General features: G+C 53.7%; 6 protein-coding genes across 6 annotated transcripts; 2 read left to right on the top strand and 4 right to left on the bottom strand.

Moving 5' to 3' along the window:
- Positions 1–324: 324 nt before the first annotated feature.
- Positions 325–4,276, top strand: CCMA1212_008231 (uncharacterized protein; the record flags this gene model as incomplete). The annotated part of the gene is made up of 10 exons (XM_073705372.1): positions 325–391; positions 777–880; positions 914–1,121; positions 1,294–1,558; positions 1,814–1,920; positions 2,047–2,515; positions 2,586–2,803; positions 3,014–3,237; positions 3,298–3,609; positions 3,677–4,276. Coding segments are annotated over 10 exons (2,574 nt in total), but the record flags the coding sequence as incomplete, so codon positions are not given.
- A 3,223-nt stretch (positions 4,277–7,499) lies between these two features.
- CCMA1212_008232 (uncharacterized protein) lies at positions 7,500–7,709 on the bottom strand (the record flags this gene model as incomplete). Its single annotated transcript, XM_073705373.1, has 1 exon — positions 7,500–7,709. One exon carries the CDS (start codon positions 7,707–7,709, stop codon positions 7,500–7,502), a length of 210 nt encoding a protein of 69 aa, XP_073556159.1.
- A 764-nt stretch (positions 7,710–8,473) lies between these two features.
- CCMA1212_008233 (Lysophospholipase 1) lies at positions 8,474–10,689 on the top strand (the record flags this gene model as incomplete). Its single annotated transcript, XM_073705374.1, has 3 exons — positions 8,474–8,540; positions 8,756–9,307; positions 9,359–10,689. 3 exons carry the CDS (start codon positions 8,474–8,476, stop codon positions 10,687–10,689), a joined length of 1,950 nt encoding a protein of 649 aa, XP_073556158.1.
- Positions 10,690–11,047: 358 nt separating this feature from the next.
- Positions 11,048–12,640, bottom strand: CCMA1212_008234 (uncharacterized protein; the record flags this gene model as incomplete). The annotated part of the gene is made up of 3 exons (XM_073705375.1): positions 11,048–12,098; positions 12,172–12,231; positions 12,633–12,640. 3 exons carry the CDS (start codon positions 12,638–12,640, stop codon positions 11,048–11,050), a joined length of 1,119 nt encoding a protein of 372 aa, XP_073556157.1.
- Positions 12,641–13,280: 640 nt separating this feature from the next.
- Positions 13,281–14,082, bottom strand: CCMA1212_008235 (uncharacterized protein; the record flags this gene model as incomplete). Its single annotated transcript, XM_073705376.1, has 2 exons — positions 13,281–13,810; positions 13,881–14,082. The coding sequence occupies 2 exons, from the start codon at positions 14,080–14,082 to the stop codon at positions 13,281–13,283; spliced, it is 732 nt and encodes a 243-aa protein (XP_073556156.1).
- Positions 14,083–15,599: 1,517 nt separating this feature from the next.
- CCMA1212_008236 (uncharacterized protein) lies at positions 15,600–16,147 on the bottom strand (the record flags this gene model as incomplete). The annotated part of the gene is made up of 3 exons (XM_073705377.1): positions 15,797–16,147; positions 15,696–15,725; positions 15,600–15,639 (listed from the first exon to the last, which is right to left on the bottom strand). Exons 1-3 carry the CDS (start codon positions 16,087–16,089, stop codon positions 15,600–15,602), a joined length of 363 nt encoding a protein of 120 aa, XP_073556155.1. The 5' UTR covers positions 16,090–16,147.
- Between the last annotated feature and the right edge of the window lie 1,662 nt (positions 16,148–17,809).

The raw sequence follows: 17,809 nt of genomic DNA on the forward strand, positions 1-17,809 counted from the left end.
GGGTCATGCTAGCCCATAAGCATTAGAAAAGCCAAATGGCTGCGCAAGTGTGTCAGTGGCCAGGCTTTTGGGGGGTCAGTCGCCAATCACCGTTCGCCTGCGCCTCTGATACCGTCCGTCTCCGAAGCCATGCCGCCGAGACAGGTGGGAAGCAGGGGTCCTGGAGGCACGAAGTCCCGGCACTGTCGATTCAAGGCCCCCAAGCCGCCAGGAATACTACCGTCGATGCATTAGCCGACTCCAACTCGTCTCCGCAAGCCACGCCACGAGTTTGGGCTCTTGGAATCGGCGGGAGTCTGTGCAGGCGTGTAATACGCTGCTAGTTGGACGGACGCCGATGCTGCAGATGCCACAAGATGCCGGCTTTCGGCTTGCGACCAGGCCGCGGACTGTGAGGAACAGCTTGAGAACCTGTTTGTTGCCCATCCACCTGCCCGATACGAGGACTTGGCACAACAGAGCAGAATACAACTATTGATTGATTGCCCCGAGGCCAACAGGCAACTGGTCTCGAGAGGGGTCGACGGAAGGATCTGGCCCAGAATCCAGGCAGCGGATTTAGATGGCGCCACACGCAAATCTGGGTTATCCCCATTCGCCCCCCCAGCAAGGCCCCGAGATGGCCAGGATGGCAGCGGTAGGAATCCATAAAGGTAAGGTAAGGTAGGCTAGGGAACCACGTCAACGGCGGCTCGGGGCTTTGGCTTCAGGCTGTTTGATGACAAGTTGCTGACACGCCACATGCGATCCTCGACTGCCGATTTGTCCCCTTGTAGATGGCCTCAAGTCCCAGCTTGCGAGCTATCCGGCGGGACAGGAAGAGCACGTAGATACCACCTGGAGTGGACGCGGCAGCTCACTGATCGCACAGAGGTCCTGTGTGTCTTGGTACCTACCTTAGCACTTCAGTTAGTGCCCTTTTAACGTACGATTTTGCGATCGTCGGCTGCTGGCCTTGACTCAGGCGCAAGACACGCGCTGGAGGAGCATTCTGTGCTGGTTATTTTACCGACGGGGGGGCTTAGACAGACAAACCACGTCCTGCAGGCGGACCAAACAGGCTGCACGCCTTGCCAATCTCGATGATTCCGTGCAGGAGCCCACCGTTTTAGTCTTTGGAGGTTGGAATGGAGGATATCGGGGAAAAAGAGCATCGAGGCCGAGTCAGTGGCGCAGTAAGCGCTCCACCTCCGCGGACAACGTTGTATCGCAGTCGCGGTACAGTAGAGGGAGCAGTACAGTAGCAGTGGCGGTAGCAGTAGCAACTGCATTCTGTAATACTGCATGATACAGTAAGTATCCAAGCCAAAGTCGGTTTCGATGATGGCACTGACGAGTCGGTCGATGGGGGAAAACAGGGGCTTGAGGAGGGGAGAATGAGGGGAACCTGTGCGTCCAACGGCCTGCACTGGCGACTCACCGGCGGCGTCTATGTCTTCTTATCCACCTCAGCTTCAATATTCGAGCAAGGAAGGTCAGCAGGGAGTGGAATGTCCCACTCTCGGGACGCGAACCGCGGCTCTGGTCAGCGGAAGAGGATGGTGATGAACTTGTCAAAGTGGGAAAACGCTTGTCGCCTCGGCAAAACGCAAGAGGCAAAGACTATTATCGCTTCGTACTATTTCGTCACTGATGTCACCGGACTGAGCATACCTCCCGACTCTAAACGCTCAAGAGCATCATCACCATCATTCGAAATTGCAGTTGATTTATGTTCAAGGCATTATTCCTCTGTTTCTCCCACGACTGCTGCAACTGTACCGTAGGGTACATGTACTGCACTGTGCTCACCCCGGACAATCCCAGCCGGGAGGCAGCAGAAAGACTTCCGATCGCCCATATCGGAGTACCGGCTACCTGTTTCCCGGCACCGCCTCGACGGGACCGGAGGTAGCGGTTCGATCAAGGGGACGGACCAAGGTATCTCCTGAGTCGTTCTAGAAGCTGTTTTGTCCATCACGTCTCCATCCAATTTCTGCTCGTCCGTCAAATGGGATCCTGTTCCGAGAAACTTCGGATAAACTATTTATCCGAGCTCAAGGAAAGCTCGAAATTCTGAGGCGCATTTTGGCCACTGCCAGGCTTCAACAGGCCGAAGTCCTTCAAACTCCCCAACCTTGCGCCACTCTGCCGCAGAATCCATCACACAAACCGCCAACATGTCGTGGAGAAGTCAAGGCATCACCGGCTCGAACAACATCCCGCTCGGAAGGTCGCGCCGCTTCGGCAGCGAGAACGGCGAAGATGGCGTCGCCGCCGGCGTGGAGGAACGCGACCTCAAACGAGGCCGCGATCCAGAACCTCGAACCGAAGCCGACGGGCCTCGTCGTCGCAAGAAGCGCAATCGCTGGGGCGACGCATCGGAAAACAAGGCCGCCGGCCTCATGGGCCTTCCAACCGCCATTCTCTCGTCCATGACCAGCGAGCAGCTCGAGGCGTACACGCTGCATCTCCGTATCGAGGAGATTAGCCAGAAGTTGCGCATCGACGACGTGGTGCCCGCAGATGGTGATCGGTAGGTCTTCCAGTTGCCCCCCCTATCTCTTACGCTCCAACAGACAGACTCTGACACTGTTACCATGCAGATCCCCCTCGCCGCCTCCCCAGTACGATAACCATGGTCGACGTATCAACACCCGAGAATACCGTTATCGCAAGCGCCTCGAGGATGAACGCCACAAGCTGGTCGAAAAGGCCATGAAGACCATCCCTAACTATCACCCGCCACAGGACTACCGCAGGCCAACAAAGACCCAGGAGAAGGTCTACGTGCCTGTCAACGACTATCCGGAGATTAACTTCAGTATGATTGCTAACCCTTTAACCCTAACCACTAACTCCCCCTTTCTTTCTTTCATCCTGGAGTATGGCCGGATCCTCTTCATCGCGCCCATATGCGGCGTCTTGAGGGGCTCTGGCTTCTTCCGTCGATTGATTGTGCCTGTCTAATCCTAAAGACTCCGATTTCTGCTCTCTGTTAAGTTCGTTACTAACACATAGCTCTCCCCAAAAGTTGGCTTACTTATCGGACCCCGTGGTAACACACTGAAGAAGATGGAGAATGACTCTGGGGCCAAGATTGCCATTCGTGGCAAGGGCTCCGTCAAAGAGGGCAAGGGTCGTTCTGATGCAGCTCACTCCAGCAACCAGGAGGAAGACCTTCACTGTTTGATCATGGCAGATACCGAAGAAAAGGTCAACAAGGCGAAGCAGCTCATCCACAACGTCATTGAAACCGTGAGTCTCCTCCCTCATTGATCAAGGTTTGATGTACCCTGATGCTAATGTCGAATTCAGGCAGCTTCGATTCCCGAGGGTCAGAACGAACTCAAGCGTAACCAGCTTCGAGAACTCGCCGCGCTCAACGGAACTCTTCGAGACGACGAGAACCAGGCTTGTCAGAACTGCGGTAAGATTGGCCATCGCAAATATGACTGCCCCGAGCGACAGAACTACACCGCCAGCATCATTTGCCGAGTCTGTGGCAATGCCGGCCATATGGCCAGAGATTGTCCCGACCGCCAGAGGGGTGCCAACTGGCGCAACGACGCAGGCGGCCGACCCGCAGGTAGGATCGGGGGTGGCGATGCCGTCGATCGTGAAATGGAGGTACGTGACCGCTCTTCCACCCTCCCTTTACCGAGGAATCTAGCTTGGTACTAACTTCACTTCACAGCAACTTATGCAAGAACTTGGCGGCGGCGGAGCCGCTCCGGCTCAGATCGAGGCCGGCCCCAGCAGCAGCAGCTACAACGGCAACAGCGACGCGAAGCCATGGCAACGAGGACCTACCGGCGGGCCCGCGCCCTGGAGGTCCCGCAACCAAGACTCCAACGACGGAGGCAGTGGAGGAGGCTCTGCGGCTCCCTGGGCTCGTGATCGCAACCACGGCCATGATAACACCAACGGCAACGGTCACGGCGGCGGCGAGAACAACTATTATGGGCACAACAACTATGGCTCCTCTTCCTCTGGGGGACCGGCCCCGTGGCACCAGCAGGCACATCAGGCGGCACCGCAGCACCAGGCCCCTGGAATGGGCGCGTATCCGAACTACGCTGCTTATGGTGCCTACGGCGCTGCACCAGGCATGGGCGCACCTCCAGGTCTTCCCCCGGTCGGTGCCGGTCTCTCTGCTCCGCCAGGCCTGGGCCCTCTGAACGCTCTCATCCAGCAGTATGCCGGACCGGTACCTCCTCCGCCTCCGCCATCTGGAGATGCTCCTCCTCCGCCCCCGAGCGATCAGCCGCCTCCCCCTCCTCCTCCCGGCGCGTAAACGAGAGACATCTAACCTAGGCTACCTGCCTCTGCTCAGACATGCTCAATCAACTGTAGTAGGGGAGACAGTAACGAGATCGGACTCACATATTCTCTACATGGACGGATAGTCTTACCTCTCTGCCTTTGAATGAAAGAAGGCAAGCCGCTTTGTTTGGTCCGAAGCTTAGGATTCTTTTTATACATCGTTTCCAGGTTGTCGAGGCTTCGTAGTTGGCCTCTTATCATGTTATTCCGTTGGGAAAGCAGACTAATCGCACAGGCACTTTAGCTTACCTATCTATTTTCGCACCTCTACTTTACCTAACTTATGAATGTCAAAAGCTGTAGCTGTACCGAATAATGCTCTTTTTTTTTTTTCTTTTTTTGCAAAGTAGATGCTGTGGTACATCGGCTTGTCCTTTTTGTGCTGACTTTGTATGGCTGGCTATGTGTAGGGAGGTATGTAGATGGCGTAGAGGTTTCCTGCCTGGGCTTGCTGAAGACGCAGAAACGAACAAGTTCTGCTTCTTCACCTATGCTACAAGTTTCTACCGGCGATGTCTATTGCTTGCGAGAGTGTGCCATGTCTGTCTCTCAGTTAGTATAGCTGCGTGGCTATCTGTTCGTACCGTCATCTGGTGGTGGCTACAAAAAGAAAGGTCCGAGATAGCGAGGCTTCTGCACGGAACCGTTTGCAGCCGTGCAAGAAAGTTGTATTGGTAAGCAAAAGGGACGGAAATGTCCCTTCACAACTGTCTTTCCATACAGCCTGTATGGAAACGTTCGAGATGCAGCCTTGCGGCTCTGAAGTCTTGCAGCTACTTTGCTGTGACCTTGTCAGAGAGGTAGCATATCCAGAGTAACCTCGGCAGGACGAGCAAACAATTATTGACTACTTGAACAGTCTCTCATACCACGAAGAATTTCTCCCACAGAAAGCATGTTCTGGTCGAGTTGGAGCAATTCTCTCAATGAAGAGTGCCTTTACCTGCCATCCGCATCTCAATAATCATCCTGGACACCTTGCACTAATATATCTCGAAGGCTCTTGCGAAGTCCTTCTGTCTCCCGCAAGTATGTACCTAACTCACAATACAAGAGCCTCTAAAAGCCGACTACCTTACCAATTCGCCAATGACCCCTAAGAAGAGGTAACCTGTCTTATGAGTTGGAAAAGGGGCGTACCGTACGACTTCCCCTTTGTCCCACGCCCTTTGATCGGATTGGATCACAAGTTGAATCTACTAATTTCCCCCTGTCTCGCTTTTAACTCGGATCAGCCAGTAATCATGGACAAGAGAAAGAATCGTATTTCGACTGCCCGCATGCTTTGTCCAACGTGCGGTCTGCTTACCTCGGAGGCCTCAAGCACCTCAACCGCAAGCACCTACCATCACAACGCATGGGAAATTAGACTGCTGCGGATCAAGTATGACAGACGGCAGTGTACAGAACAGCATTCCTTGCCCAATCATCCGGCATGGGCGCCTATTCTCTTCTGCTTTGTGACAAGTTTGCACGGACCTCCAGTGCATGAGATGTCAAACGCGGAGCGAGCCGGCAGAGACAGCCAGGGGCATTTGTTTCATTGTGTTGGCGATATGACCACCGAGTTTCTGCCGTTGAGTAAAGAGCCAGAAAGAAGCATCGCCTCAACGCACGGCTGCAATCCTTATGATAAACATGGCATCTGTTCTGCATGAATCATAGTCAAGAACATGACCGGTCGGCAAGACTCCGATATGCCCGACCTAGGGCTACAAACAACATTCCGAGTCCGTTTGACGTCCAGCCTCTGGTTGGTTGGTCCGTCCGCGGGCCAGGGGTTGTGGACAAGGCGCATGGGGCTTGGCCAGGCTGGGCTCGGCAAGCTCGGCAGGGCGCAAGGCCGCCTGGCATTAGCTTGGCGGAGAGGCCTGTTGCGAAGGATTAGCGCTGCTACTCGATATTAGTCGAGAATCGATGACGGAATTCCAGGAACATGAAGTGTAGGTTATCGGTGAACGGCGTCTTTTGGCTGGAGCTGGCGCCGTGAGCTGGGGCATCCGCTGAGTCGGGAAGCAGGGCAGCAGAGGGCGAGAGGATGGTAGAGGCAGCAGATCAGCGCAGATCAGAGCAGAGCTGAGCACAGTTTGAACACAGTTTGAGCAGCTTGGCAGCCTCTCTTGTGCGACTCTTAGTCAAGAGGACGACGCACTACTACCAGTAGCACAGGAGCCCATGTAGTCAGCCGCGTCTGCTTGGCGGTGTGGGTGTCGTTGTCTCTTATTTGCCAGCTCAGCCTCGGTTGGGCACGCGATGCTGTTGGTGGGATTCGTGCGTGGCTGACAGAGAGAGAAGACGAGAAGGAAGAGAGAGACAAAGGAGTTTGATGAGAGAGGTCGTGTGTGTTTGATTCACGTTAGGACAGAAGAGAGGGAGCCCGGCAGTTGAGGGAGGGAGAAACAGATATCCCGAGGGCGGTTGGAAGAGGTACAGTGAGCATGTACAGACCTCTCCCCCTCTCAGCTGTTCTCTCTTCCTCTGGTCATCTTAACATCTATTTTGCCCTCGCTTACCAACCTCACGAGCATCGAATATTGTCCCCAATTTGTCAAACAAGCCCGACAATGTCAAAGCTCGAATCGGCGACCCTCTTGGGCAGCAAACGGGCGACAGCGCCTGGGCCAAGAAGTGATGCCTCAGCCCACGGGATTCCACATGCACTCTCCGGCCCTGCAGGGATTTCGCATGCCTTTTCTGGCAGTTCACACGGGCCGAGGGAGTGAAACGCCAGGTCTGCTCACAGGGTTTCAGACACGGGGCCTCTGGGGGCTTTGTTTCTCGTTGCTGACCCGTGGATCGGTGCGTCTCCAACACACAGTGCAGCGCGTCGCCGCCTTTGGCTTTTGTCCAACACCAGCTCTGCTTCTTGTTCGCTCCCGCTCATGCAGATCTTGGGCTGCACACCGTGGCTTGGCGGTGTCGCCCGGTTGGCTGCTGGCAACGAAGCATAAATTCATGTGCAGCATCCGCAGGCATATGCCCAGGGACGCAGAAAAGACGGACGCTAACAAGCCATCGTAAAGAGTTCAACATCGACGCAGGACGTCAAGAAGCCGTCAAGCCCTGTCGTTTCGGGCCAAGCGCAGTCCCTGCTGTGAGGAATCATCTCCAGGGCAAACGGACAGAAAATGGAAATACTAGTACAAGGCTGACCGAGCGAACACGCAGCCATAGACGCTTCCTCCTACGAAGCGTCACAGTGGCCCTTCGAACGCGGTGCTCCCATGGCTCCGCCTTCGCTCCTCTGGGCACCACATGCCCTCTCCCTCGGGTCTCAGTTTCGTCACGGCGTCACAGTGTGCAGGCCGCCAAGACGAGGTGAAGTGGCTGGTTCCCTTGGCACGCTCTTGGTATGGCGGCTCCATTGGCGGCTGGCGGGCGTCTCCAATTTCACTGCGTGCCATTGGTGGTGGCTCGCCCGCAACCTAATTTCCCCTGCCCGAAGTTGTGTTTGCTCTTCGTGGGCTCTGGACAAAGAGGCGGACAATGACACGATGGCGCCGGACAGTGACGGGGGAAAATAAGCGCCATCTCGGACTTGTGCTCTCGGCTCACAAACGCCCACAACCGCCTGTATTCGACTCGATGAACTCGACCTGATGATGGCCGTGCCGTGGCCCGTGTCACCCACGCTCGGCCCTTGGCGCGGATCTGCCTGTTGTCGCCTTGCTGTCGGATCCGCTCGATGCACGGAGGGTGTTTCCAAAAAGTGAGATGATCTAGCGGAGAGCGACTAGCATGCAACTGTGGAGGGCCTTGGACGTCGACTAAGCCACCCGCATCGGGTGTTTTGAAAGGGCTGGTAAGAAAAGAGTTGTGCCAAGAATACCTTTCTTCGTGTCTTGGGCCTCACAGGCAAATAAATTTCCCCATCTCCCTCTTTGCTCTTTGACCACTCGTCTGGTCCCGGCGTTCATGCCACAGGACGGTCTGAGCTGATTTTTCATCTTGTTCCATTATTTCTTTATTTTTTGTTGCCAGCCTGCTCAGTCCTCTTAATCCCTTTGCCCTGGCGAGCGACTTGCTGTTTTCCGCCCTCACGGTCACCTTTCACGCTCGTGTCTCTCAGCTTGTTTCGCGGATCACACCTCATACTTAGATTTCTTGGTTGCCTTTACTTTGGCGATCGCATCTTAGCTCACTAGAATCTTGCTCTCGACGTTTGGCGATGAGCCGCCATCTTGCGGCTCTGCTCGCTGCGGCGGCTGTCCTGGCGCCGGCCGGCGCTTCAGCAGGTACGGATTCGATTTAGAACCACAATCACGATGCCGTTGCGAAGGAAGAGAAGAGTACATCTTTGGGTTGATGTCTCGTGGAACAGTTTTGCAAAAGTTGGCAAACTGAATCATCTCTGACGTCGTCCTTTTGTGACCACGAAATGCCATCAACGACTGCACACTCCCATGCTTCTGAAACTCCTGAAGGAAACCGGACTAACACTCTTCCTCAGTGCCTCCCCAAGACATTCGCTACCGCGATTTCCAAGAGTTCCCCCGGTCACTCGAGGGCCGGGCCACCGATCAGTCGCCCAAAGGCTACGCTCCCTCTGCCGTCGATTGCCCAAATGATCGTCCCGAGATTCGTATCGGGTCCGATCTGAGCCCTCAGGAGAAAGAGTGGCTGCCCCGGAGACGCAATGCCACTGTTGCGCCCATTCGCGACTTTCTCAAGCGTGTTGCCATTCCGGGCTTCAACAGCGATAGGTACCTTTCCAATGTCGAGAAGGATCCAAAGGCCCTGCCCAACATCGGCCTTGCGGTCTCGGGAGGTGGCTACCGTGCCATGTTGAACGGAGCGGGAGCCATCGCTGCATGGGACTCTCGATCACCTGGGAGCAACGACACGGGCGGCCTCGGTGGTCTGCTCCAAAGTGCAACCTACCTCTCGGGCCTGTCTGGAGGTGGCTGGCTGGTTGGCAGCATCTATACGAACAACTTCACCACGGTTCAGGCTGCCCTCAACTCGGGCACCATCTGGCAGACACAAAACTCCATCCTCGAGGGTAGGTCGAGTCCATGAGATGCCGAAACGCAGATACTGACTCAAACTCCAGGACCTGAGCAGTATAGCTTGCTAAGCTACTACAACGACATCTTTGACGACGTTGACGCCAAGGACGATGCCGGCTACGACCGCTCCATCACGGACTACTGGGGCCGCATGCTGTCGTACCAGCTCGTCAATGCTACCAACGGCGGTCCCGGCTTCACCTTTTCCTCCATTGCCGACGACCCCGATTTCAAGAACGCGAGAACGCCTCTCCCCTTCCTGGTTGCAGATGGCCGTGCGCCAGGCCAAATCATCATCTCCAACAACTCGACCGTGTTCGACATCAACCCCTGGGAGATGGGCTCTTCCGACCCAACGCTCAATGGCTACGTGCCGCTCAAGTACGCCGGATCCAGGTTCGCAAACGGCTCGCTGCCCAGCAACGAGTCCTGCATGGTCGGCTTCGACAATGTTGGCTACGTCATGGGCACCTCCAGCTCCCTTTTCAACCAGATTGTGCTGTACCTCAAGGACGACCGGAGCCAGTATGTGCCCAAGGGGGTCCCCGACTTTGTCGTCAAGATCCTGGCGGGCGTCCTGACGGTGCTCGGCAACGACAACAACGACATTGCCGACTGGACGCCCAACCCCTTCAGGGGCTGGAACCCAAAGAACAACCCGGGCGCCGGCAGCGAGCGGCTGACGCTGGTGGACGGCGGCGAGGACCTGCAGAACGTGCCCTACCATCCGCACATCCTAGGAGCGCGCAAGGTGGACGTCGTCTTCTCCGTAGACTCATCAGCCGACACGGACAACGGCTGGCCGGACGGCGCGTCCATCATTGCCACGTACGAGCGAGCCATTGACAAGATCTCCAACGGTACGGGCTTCCCGTACGTGCCGGGCCGCAACACGTTCCTCAACCTCGGCTTCAACAGCAAGCCCGTCTTCTTCGGCTGCAACTCGACCAACGTGACGGGCGAGTCGTCGCCGCTGATCGTCTACCTGCCCAACTATCCCTACCAGTTCCACTCCAACATCTCGACGTTCCAGATGTCGACGGAGCTGGACGAGCGCGACGCCATCGTCACCAACGGCTGGGACGTGGTCACGCAGGGCAATTCGACGCGCGACGCCAACTGGCCCGTCTGCGTCGGCTGCGCCATGCTCGCGCGCAGCTTCGACCGCACCCGCACCCCCGTGCCCGACGCCTGCAGCAAGTGCTTCCAGCAGTACTGCTGGAACGGCACCCTCGCGGAGCAGGCGCCCGGCCAGTACGACCCGGCCTTTTTCAGCACGCCGATTGAGATTGAGAGCTTGGGCGCGAGATCGGCCGGCGGGGCGACGCTGGTGACGGCGTTGGCGGCGGTGGTGTGTGCTGTTTTGCTCATGTAAGGATATGACACTGGTTTGTTTGACATATTTTTTCGATTTTTTTCTCCTTTTTTCTTTTATCTTGTCTTCTTGGATGGATGGATAATACTTGGGTTGGATACTAGGATAGGATAGGATAGGACATAACTCGCGCATAGCGGTAGCGTGTATAGAATCATGACTTTTTCTTTACTCCCATCTTGTGTCGCGATCCCTCTCTTGTAATACGTCATGTGATCACCAGTTATCAACAATGTATGCGTAAACTCGACGTTGATTCATTGCCATATTGTTGCTCCCGTGAAGCTGGTATTTTCATATATACAAAACATGTACATCCAATCTCATGCTCTTACGCCCACCTCTGCTTTTACATCACCTAAGCAAGAACAACATCCTTGCCAGTCTTTGCACTCTCCAAAACAGCCTCAATAATCCTCAACACGTCCCTCGCCTCCTCGGCCTTGACGGGCACGTCCTCGGCCTTGCCGGTCTGCAGGGCCTTTGCAAACTGGGCAAAGAAGGCGCGGTACGTCTCGGGCTCGAGCTCGGGCACGGGCACGCGGCTGGCCTTGCCTGTGGCCTCGTCGACGGCCGTCAGGCTGCTCTTGTCGGTGCTCTCGATGCCGTAGCCGGGATCGGTAGGCTTGCCGCCGGCGCGCAAAAAGTCCTCCTGGGGGTCGAGGTGGACCTTGCGGAAGCTGCCCTTTGTGCCGCGGATCCAGTAGCGCAGCTGGTCGACCTCTGCGCTGAGGGCGCTGATGTTGACGTTGACGAGCAGGCCGTTGGGGTAGGTGAGCTGTGCGACGACGGCGTCGGGCGTCTCGAACTCGGGGCGGCCCTCGCGCTGGTTGAGCAGGCGGCCGTGGACGGACTGGGGCAGGCCAAAGAGCACGTAGGCCTGGTCGATGAGGTGGGTGCCGAGGTCGAAGAGGGCGCTGCCGCCCTTGGAGATGCCGAGCTGGCCCTTCCAGTTGGCGGGGGCGTCGGCGCGGTAGCGGTCGAAGTGGGTGTTGAACTCGAGGACGCGGCCGAGGGCGCCCGTCTGGATGAGGTGCTTGGCGAGCAGGAAGTCGGCGTCCCAGCGGCGGTTCTGGTACACGCAGATGAGCTTGCCGCTCTGCTTGGCGATGTCGGCGAGCTTCTGGGCCTCGGCGGCGGTGGGCACAAAGGGCTTCTCGGTCAGCACGTGCTTGCCGGCCTCGAGGGCCTTCTTGGTCAGGTCAAAGTGGTGGTCGGGCGGCGTGGTGACGATGATGACGTCGACGTCGGCGTCGGCGATGAGGTCGTCGGACGAGGTGTAGTGCTTGAGGTCGGGGTGGTCGGCGGGCGCGGAGTCGTTGGCCTTGGGCGAGCGCTGGACGATGGCGTGCAGCTTGAGGCCGGGGGTTGAGGCGACGAAGGGGATGTGGAAGACTTTGGCGGAGAGGCTGTTGGTGGTGGTGTTAGTTGGTTTCGTTGTTTGTTGAAGAATTGGAGACAATTGGGGTTTGTGCGACGTACCCGTAGCCAACGATGCCGACGTTGAATGTCTTGCTGGCCATTGTGATGATGATGATGCTGCTGTTGATGAGAAGGAGATGGTGATGCTAAGGAGTAGAAATTGATGACGAGTTGAAGAAGAGACGAAGAGAGTTAGTGGGTTGGCTTCAAGCTCGGGAAGGAGCAAAGCAGACGACAATGTGTATTTATATCTTTTCGACTTATAGCCTCTTTTAACAGCTCAGTTAGCTTTCCGCCACCCCAGTTGCCATTATTAATGCAATTTCCTTGTAATTCTCGCCCTCATCGTGAATTACAATTCAACAGTGACAGACAGTAATGCTTTCGATGGCATTTCCGAGTCGATAATACGAGGCCAATTGCTCAACACTGGCAACTCCGGCCGCACTGAGGCTTTTGGTCTAGAGCAGGCAAGTCCATCCGTGGTGACCCCTCCAACCCCTCCTTCCCCACCTGCCCACTTGTGCATGAATCGCCCGGAATCGAATGACGTTTGTTTCTGACGCTGGAAAATTGGGGTTGGTTCCAGGGTAGGTTTAGCGGGGGTTAAGCATCTTGGAGATGGTTATTTCGCCTTCTTGGTTATTGCCTGTTGATGGAGAATTCAAGGAGATTTGTCGGAGTAATTATATTTGGTTGATGAGTGTGTTGAAGATCTCCTTATTTACGTAGTCTTGGTAATGCATAGTGGTTCATGGTAGAGAGTGCTTAGTAGTCTTGGTAGTGCAGAAGCACTTCACTCTACTCCATAATGGCTCTGTCTTGACGAATGGCACTTTGTGACGATGTAGAGGACAATTAGCTGTTAGGTAACTAACAGTTCCGTTTTTTATTGTCACACAATTACCCTAAACTTGTAAGTGTTTAGGCTATTGGTTGATAAAAGAGGCCCTATTCAGGGCTATCAAGTTCAATTTCCATTGGGATAGTCTTTCATGAAGAACCACTAGCGAAACGTAGTAAGCCGGGGGCTACCTACGTACTTGATTGATATGCAATGTTACGTATTTCTTATACACCCAAGCAAATAGATGTCAGTACACTTTCAACGAGTGCTACCTACCAAAATCATACTATACCCAACTTCTGAAAATCTCAGTAGGCTTGTATCATGAAGTCGTTCCAACAAAAACCACCAAAACAGCCGCATACGTCGCCGTCGAAATCATCGTCTCTGTATTCCCCGCCCTCATAAAAACCGACAGAAAAGCAGCAAACAGCAAGACGGCAACAGACACTGTGACCAAACTCTTGGCCAACGTAACGCGAGGCAGCCTCATGATGAGCATCGGTACAAGAAGCGCGGCACCGCCTATAAACGCAACAATAAATCTCGCCGTCCTGTCCACAAACGGCGACACTTCTGTGGGTGGCAGGCCCTTTAGGTACTCGGATGTGTGGCGCCTTATCTCGCGCTTGGTGTAAGTGAGATTCCTGGGCAAGAGCGCCTTTAACATGTCGCGGAGCGGATCGCTGGCCAGTATTGATTTGTCGGGAAGTCGACGATAGGCTCCAGGATGGTCAGATACAGTTCCCGCCTCGGTGAAGCCTTGTTCAATGTCGAGACGCTGGTTTCGAGCCTGATAAGCCGTGGCTGGCACCAGTCCGTTCAGATAATCATAGTCGCGAATGGCATTGGCTGCAGACGCTCAAGAACACAGTAGAGGTTAGCTCAACGTTGTTTGCGTTCATTATCTCGTGATCCTTACTGTAGGCATGGAGAAGAATTGTCAACTCTTCGTTCTTGGCCTTCGGAAGCTCTTTAGCCTCATCAATCGCCTTGTTCAACTGCGTGAGCTCCAGCTGCAGCCGGGCAATATTGAGTCGGTGCAAGCCCTGGAATGCAGCAAAATAAGGCTCACGTTTTCCTGCGCTCTCCGAGAACATGAACAGCCGCTTCTCATAGCTCATATTATCCGAGATGATCCCCTCAGTGAGATCTGCAGGTAAACGAGCCATTTCCATTTCTGGCAATGTCGATGGCGGTAAAACGAGGCTCAGTGTGAATATTACATGAGAGCTCCGGACTATACAGGGCAAGTCTACAACGGCACAGTTGCGGCTCAAAAAGTACAACTTGCAGGGGTCAAACCAATCACCGCAGGAGCATAGCCGCGATGATGGTATCCACACGATTTGATCAAGTTCAAGGCATATTTGTTGATGTTGGATACTTTTGCAACGAGGAGCATGCGACGATGCCTCAATCGAGGCACAAGGCTGACTTGTGTCGATTTTGCGTGGGCTCATGGTGATTGAAACGAGCTGGGTGTAGTTTGGCTAGTTAATACGAGTACGAGTACCAGAAGACAATGGAAGCTCCTATGCTTCTTGTTCAACTCCAGCATCAACTTTCACTTAATTCTATCATTCCAGAGTCTGGCTTGCCTCTACTCGCATGCTCTGTTGAGAGCGTGGACGTTTCGCAAGCTCTTATGATATGTTATGGCCTCATATGAGCAGTTCTTCTGACTATAGATATGCGAAACTGGAGAGGCACTGCATCCATTTGACATACTCCAGCAAATCCATCCTCCTTCTGACATCGCGAAGCAGACCAGTCTCCATGACAACGCCATCAGAAGCAGGTCCTGACTTTGTAGGGGCGCTGAAGGGTTTGACAACTCTAGGTCCGATATGATTGTCGAATAGAAACGCAAAGTCGACTTATGAGGCACTGTCAAAGGATGCCACGACGATCTATAGCGAAATTATCGAGGCTGCTGACCGATTGTATAGTAATGACATGGCTGGGCAAGATCACATGTACCTATAAGGTGGGCAAAACTCGGCACGAATACTTTCGCATTGATATAACACAAGAGATACAGTGCGTCTCAAAGACATCATCGATAGCCAACACAGCGTATCATGACTCCTAGAGCCCGCCATAAATCTAATAGCCAGCTTACCCTGTTGGCACAGTTATCTACCCAGGAGTAACACGAGACTCAACTCAGGCAGCGTCATCGAAATATTGTCTACCGTATCCCTCTCAAACCCATCCACCCCAACGCAAACCCAACATCAAACTGCAACGCAATCCGGCCCGACACCATCTCATCTCCATCATAGCCAAAATGCCTCCCCGGACACGCCCAAGGCTCTCGACTGAACGCCATCCACCGCCGCCCCCCCCCGTNACAGCCCTCGCACCTTTCGGGCTTGAACGCAAGCGGGTCTGCCCAGTGTCACTCGTCGCGCTGGATCTTGTAAGTCGGACCCGCGGCGATTGCTTGTCCTGGAATGAAGGAACGGTCGATGAGAAGGCCTTGTGAGGGGACGGTTCGAGGCATTCCGCCCGCGACGGTGGGTCTTAGACGCATTGTTTCGTGGATGACGTGGTCAATGTAGGGCATTGCTTTTGCTTGTTGGTATGCTCATTGTGACATTGCTTTTGGGAAGCGCTTCTGAACTTCTGTCTGTAGCTAAAAGCAACAGTGGGGGTTGTTTGCCAATAGATAGAGACTATAAGTTGCGGGAATGTTAAATAAGCTCCAGATAACAACTTCTATAAGACTCACCCATTGGACAAGACACCAGCCGATGTATCGCTATTGAGAATCAAGAAGGCAAACGGTCAACTTCCTAGTTTCTGTAAAGTTTAGGGAGGCATGTTACACACCTGCCAGTTATGATCAGCAGACGAGCGTCTTCTTCAACAGATTGCTCGCTAGGAGGTGCTGAAGGGTTCTTCTCATCCATAGCTTTCAGAAGCCACGACATGACGTACTGCGGCTCTTTTTCCTTATCCATAGCCAGTGTCCAAATCTCCATCCAGCGGTCAATATAGTCATACATTGCCAGATAACTCAAGAGAAAAGAACAGTGGCTCACATTGCGCTTCTGGTTGAATTCATCAGGGCATTGCATCGAAAAGCGGTTATCCATCGTCAATCCCGGTATCGCCCCAAGCATGTATATGAGCCATGGCACGGTACAAGGATCGCAATGAACGACATGGTCATATGGACGCCTTTAATGGCGGGATGTCAGCTCGTCGACTCAAGAATGGTGGAGGTTTTGATGAGATGCGACGCCCACCAGAAACGCAACACCCACCGTGACTTGTCATGGTGAGGAGAGATGAGACGCGAAGAAATCCCCAGGTCCGTACATCGATTTACTGAAGTCAGTGCAATTATTTCTTCAAGGAAGCGACTCAATATGAAAGCACAGAAATTACCAAAAGTAATACAAAACGAGGCCCTCTATGAAACTGAATGGGGCAAATCTTTATACAGAATCTACTTCAATATCCCACTCATTCCAAGTCTCGACAGACCGCTCTTGTTCCTTCGCGCCCTCTATTCAAGCAAAGAAGGTCCTTTGGACCATTTGTGTATTGACTCTCGCACAAAAACAGCCACTTCTGCCTCGCTTGATATTGGCAATTCATCTTGTGACGGGACTGACGTTGTTTCAGTGTGCCATGTCCTTTAAGGGCTGCCAGATGGACCACGCTGACAATGATGACTTATGATCCAAAGCCTCATCGAAAGAGGGTGTCTTCATTCAAACTTCATGGGATATCATGTGGTAGAACTTTGGTTTATATCTGAACATATCAGGTGTGTAGTCTTTGTCACAGCTCAACTACAGCTACCCACGTATGGTTGTTCTGAGTCAGATCGGATCTGAGATCATCTTGCTTTACTCCACATTCAAGCTCCATATATATTCTTAAAATATGATCTTTAGTATAACCTTTTCTCCCATTAGGTTGAAGGCCGCTCACTACCCGCATGGCATAAAGGAGCCAAAGCCTCGAGGCTACATCTTAGATATCAAACGGCAAGGCGAAACATCATACCAACGTCAACTCACGGATTTGCGTTGCCTCGTCTCTCCACCGACCATTATTACGTCCATTTCATGCAGTATCACAATAAAAGGAGTCGAGAGAGACTGTCCCTGAGAAGCCAAGCTCAGGAAAGCCAATAACAGCAAGGACGAAGCTCAGATATCAGATTTAAGTGACTTTACTGTCATTATTAGCAAGCCCCCGGCATGTTCTATCCACCAAAGCTATTTGTTCTCAGACTTGACTTTACTTCACAGCCGAATTGGAAGCTCAAGCTCCTTTTCGACCACCTCCACAAAGACCAAACATACTACGCATAGATAGACAGGTTTATCGCAGCCGTTCTCCTCATTACTGCCAACATTCTATCGATGATACTCGTTCCCATGTTCATTAACCAATTCCGAGCAGCGAAGCAGAAGAGATACCTCAACACCAGTAACAAATCCCGCCCTCCAACTCGCCAAAACCCAACTATCCCGCGCCATCTGCCAGACCGAGTGCCACTCACCGCCATCCGTGGCCAGCCCAACAGCAGCCACTTGCCGCCAGCCGGCCTATCCCATAGCTTAGGTAAGGTATATATAGGAAAAGTTCGGAACTGTGTAGCAGGGGGGCAGTCGAACGGTAATATCGAGCTGTGCTAGAGGTCAGGCGGCCGAGGAAGGCATTGACTTGATAACCGGCGGCTGTCCCGCCTTTTCTTTTTTTTTGCATTTCCCCCCTTTTCTATTCTCATTCTTCATCATCTTTCTTTTTCTTCCCAGGAATCAAGACAGATAATAAGAGAAAAGAAACACACTAATCGTCAGCTCATCCAAAGAATCCCATCAC

The sequence above is a fragment of the Trichoderma ghanense genome, assembly GCF_004382785.1.
Source record: "Trichoderma ghanense strain CCMA-1212 chromosome Unknown scaffold_11, whole genome shotgun sequence".
Classification (NCBI taxonomy): Eukaryota; Fungi; Ascomycota; class Sordariomycetes; order Hypocreales; family Hypocreaceae; genus Trichoderma; species Trichoderma ghanense.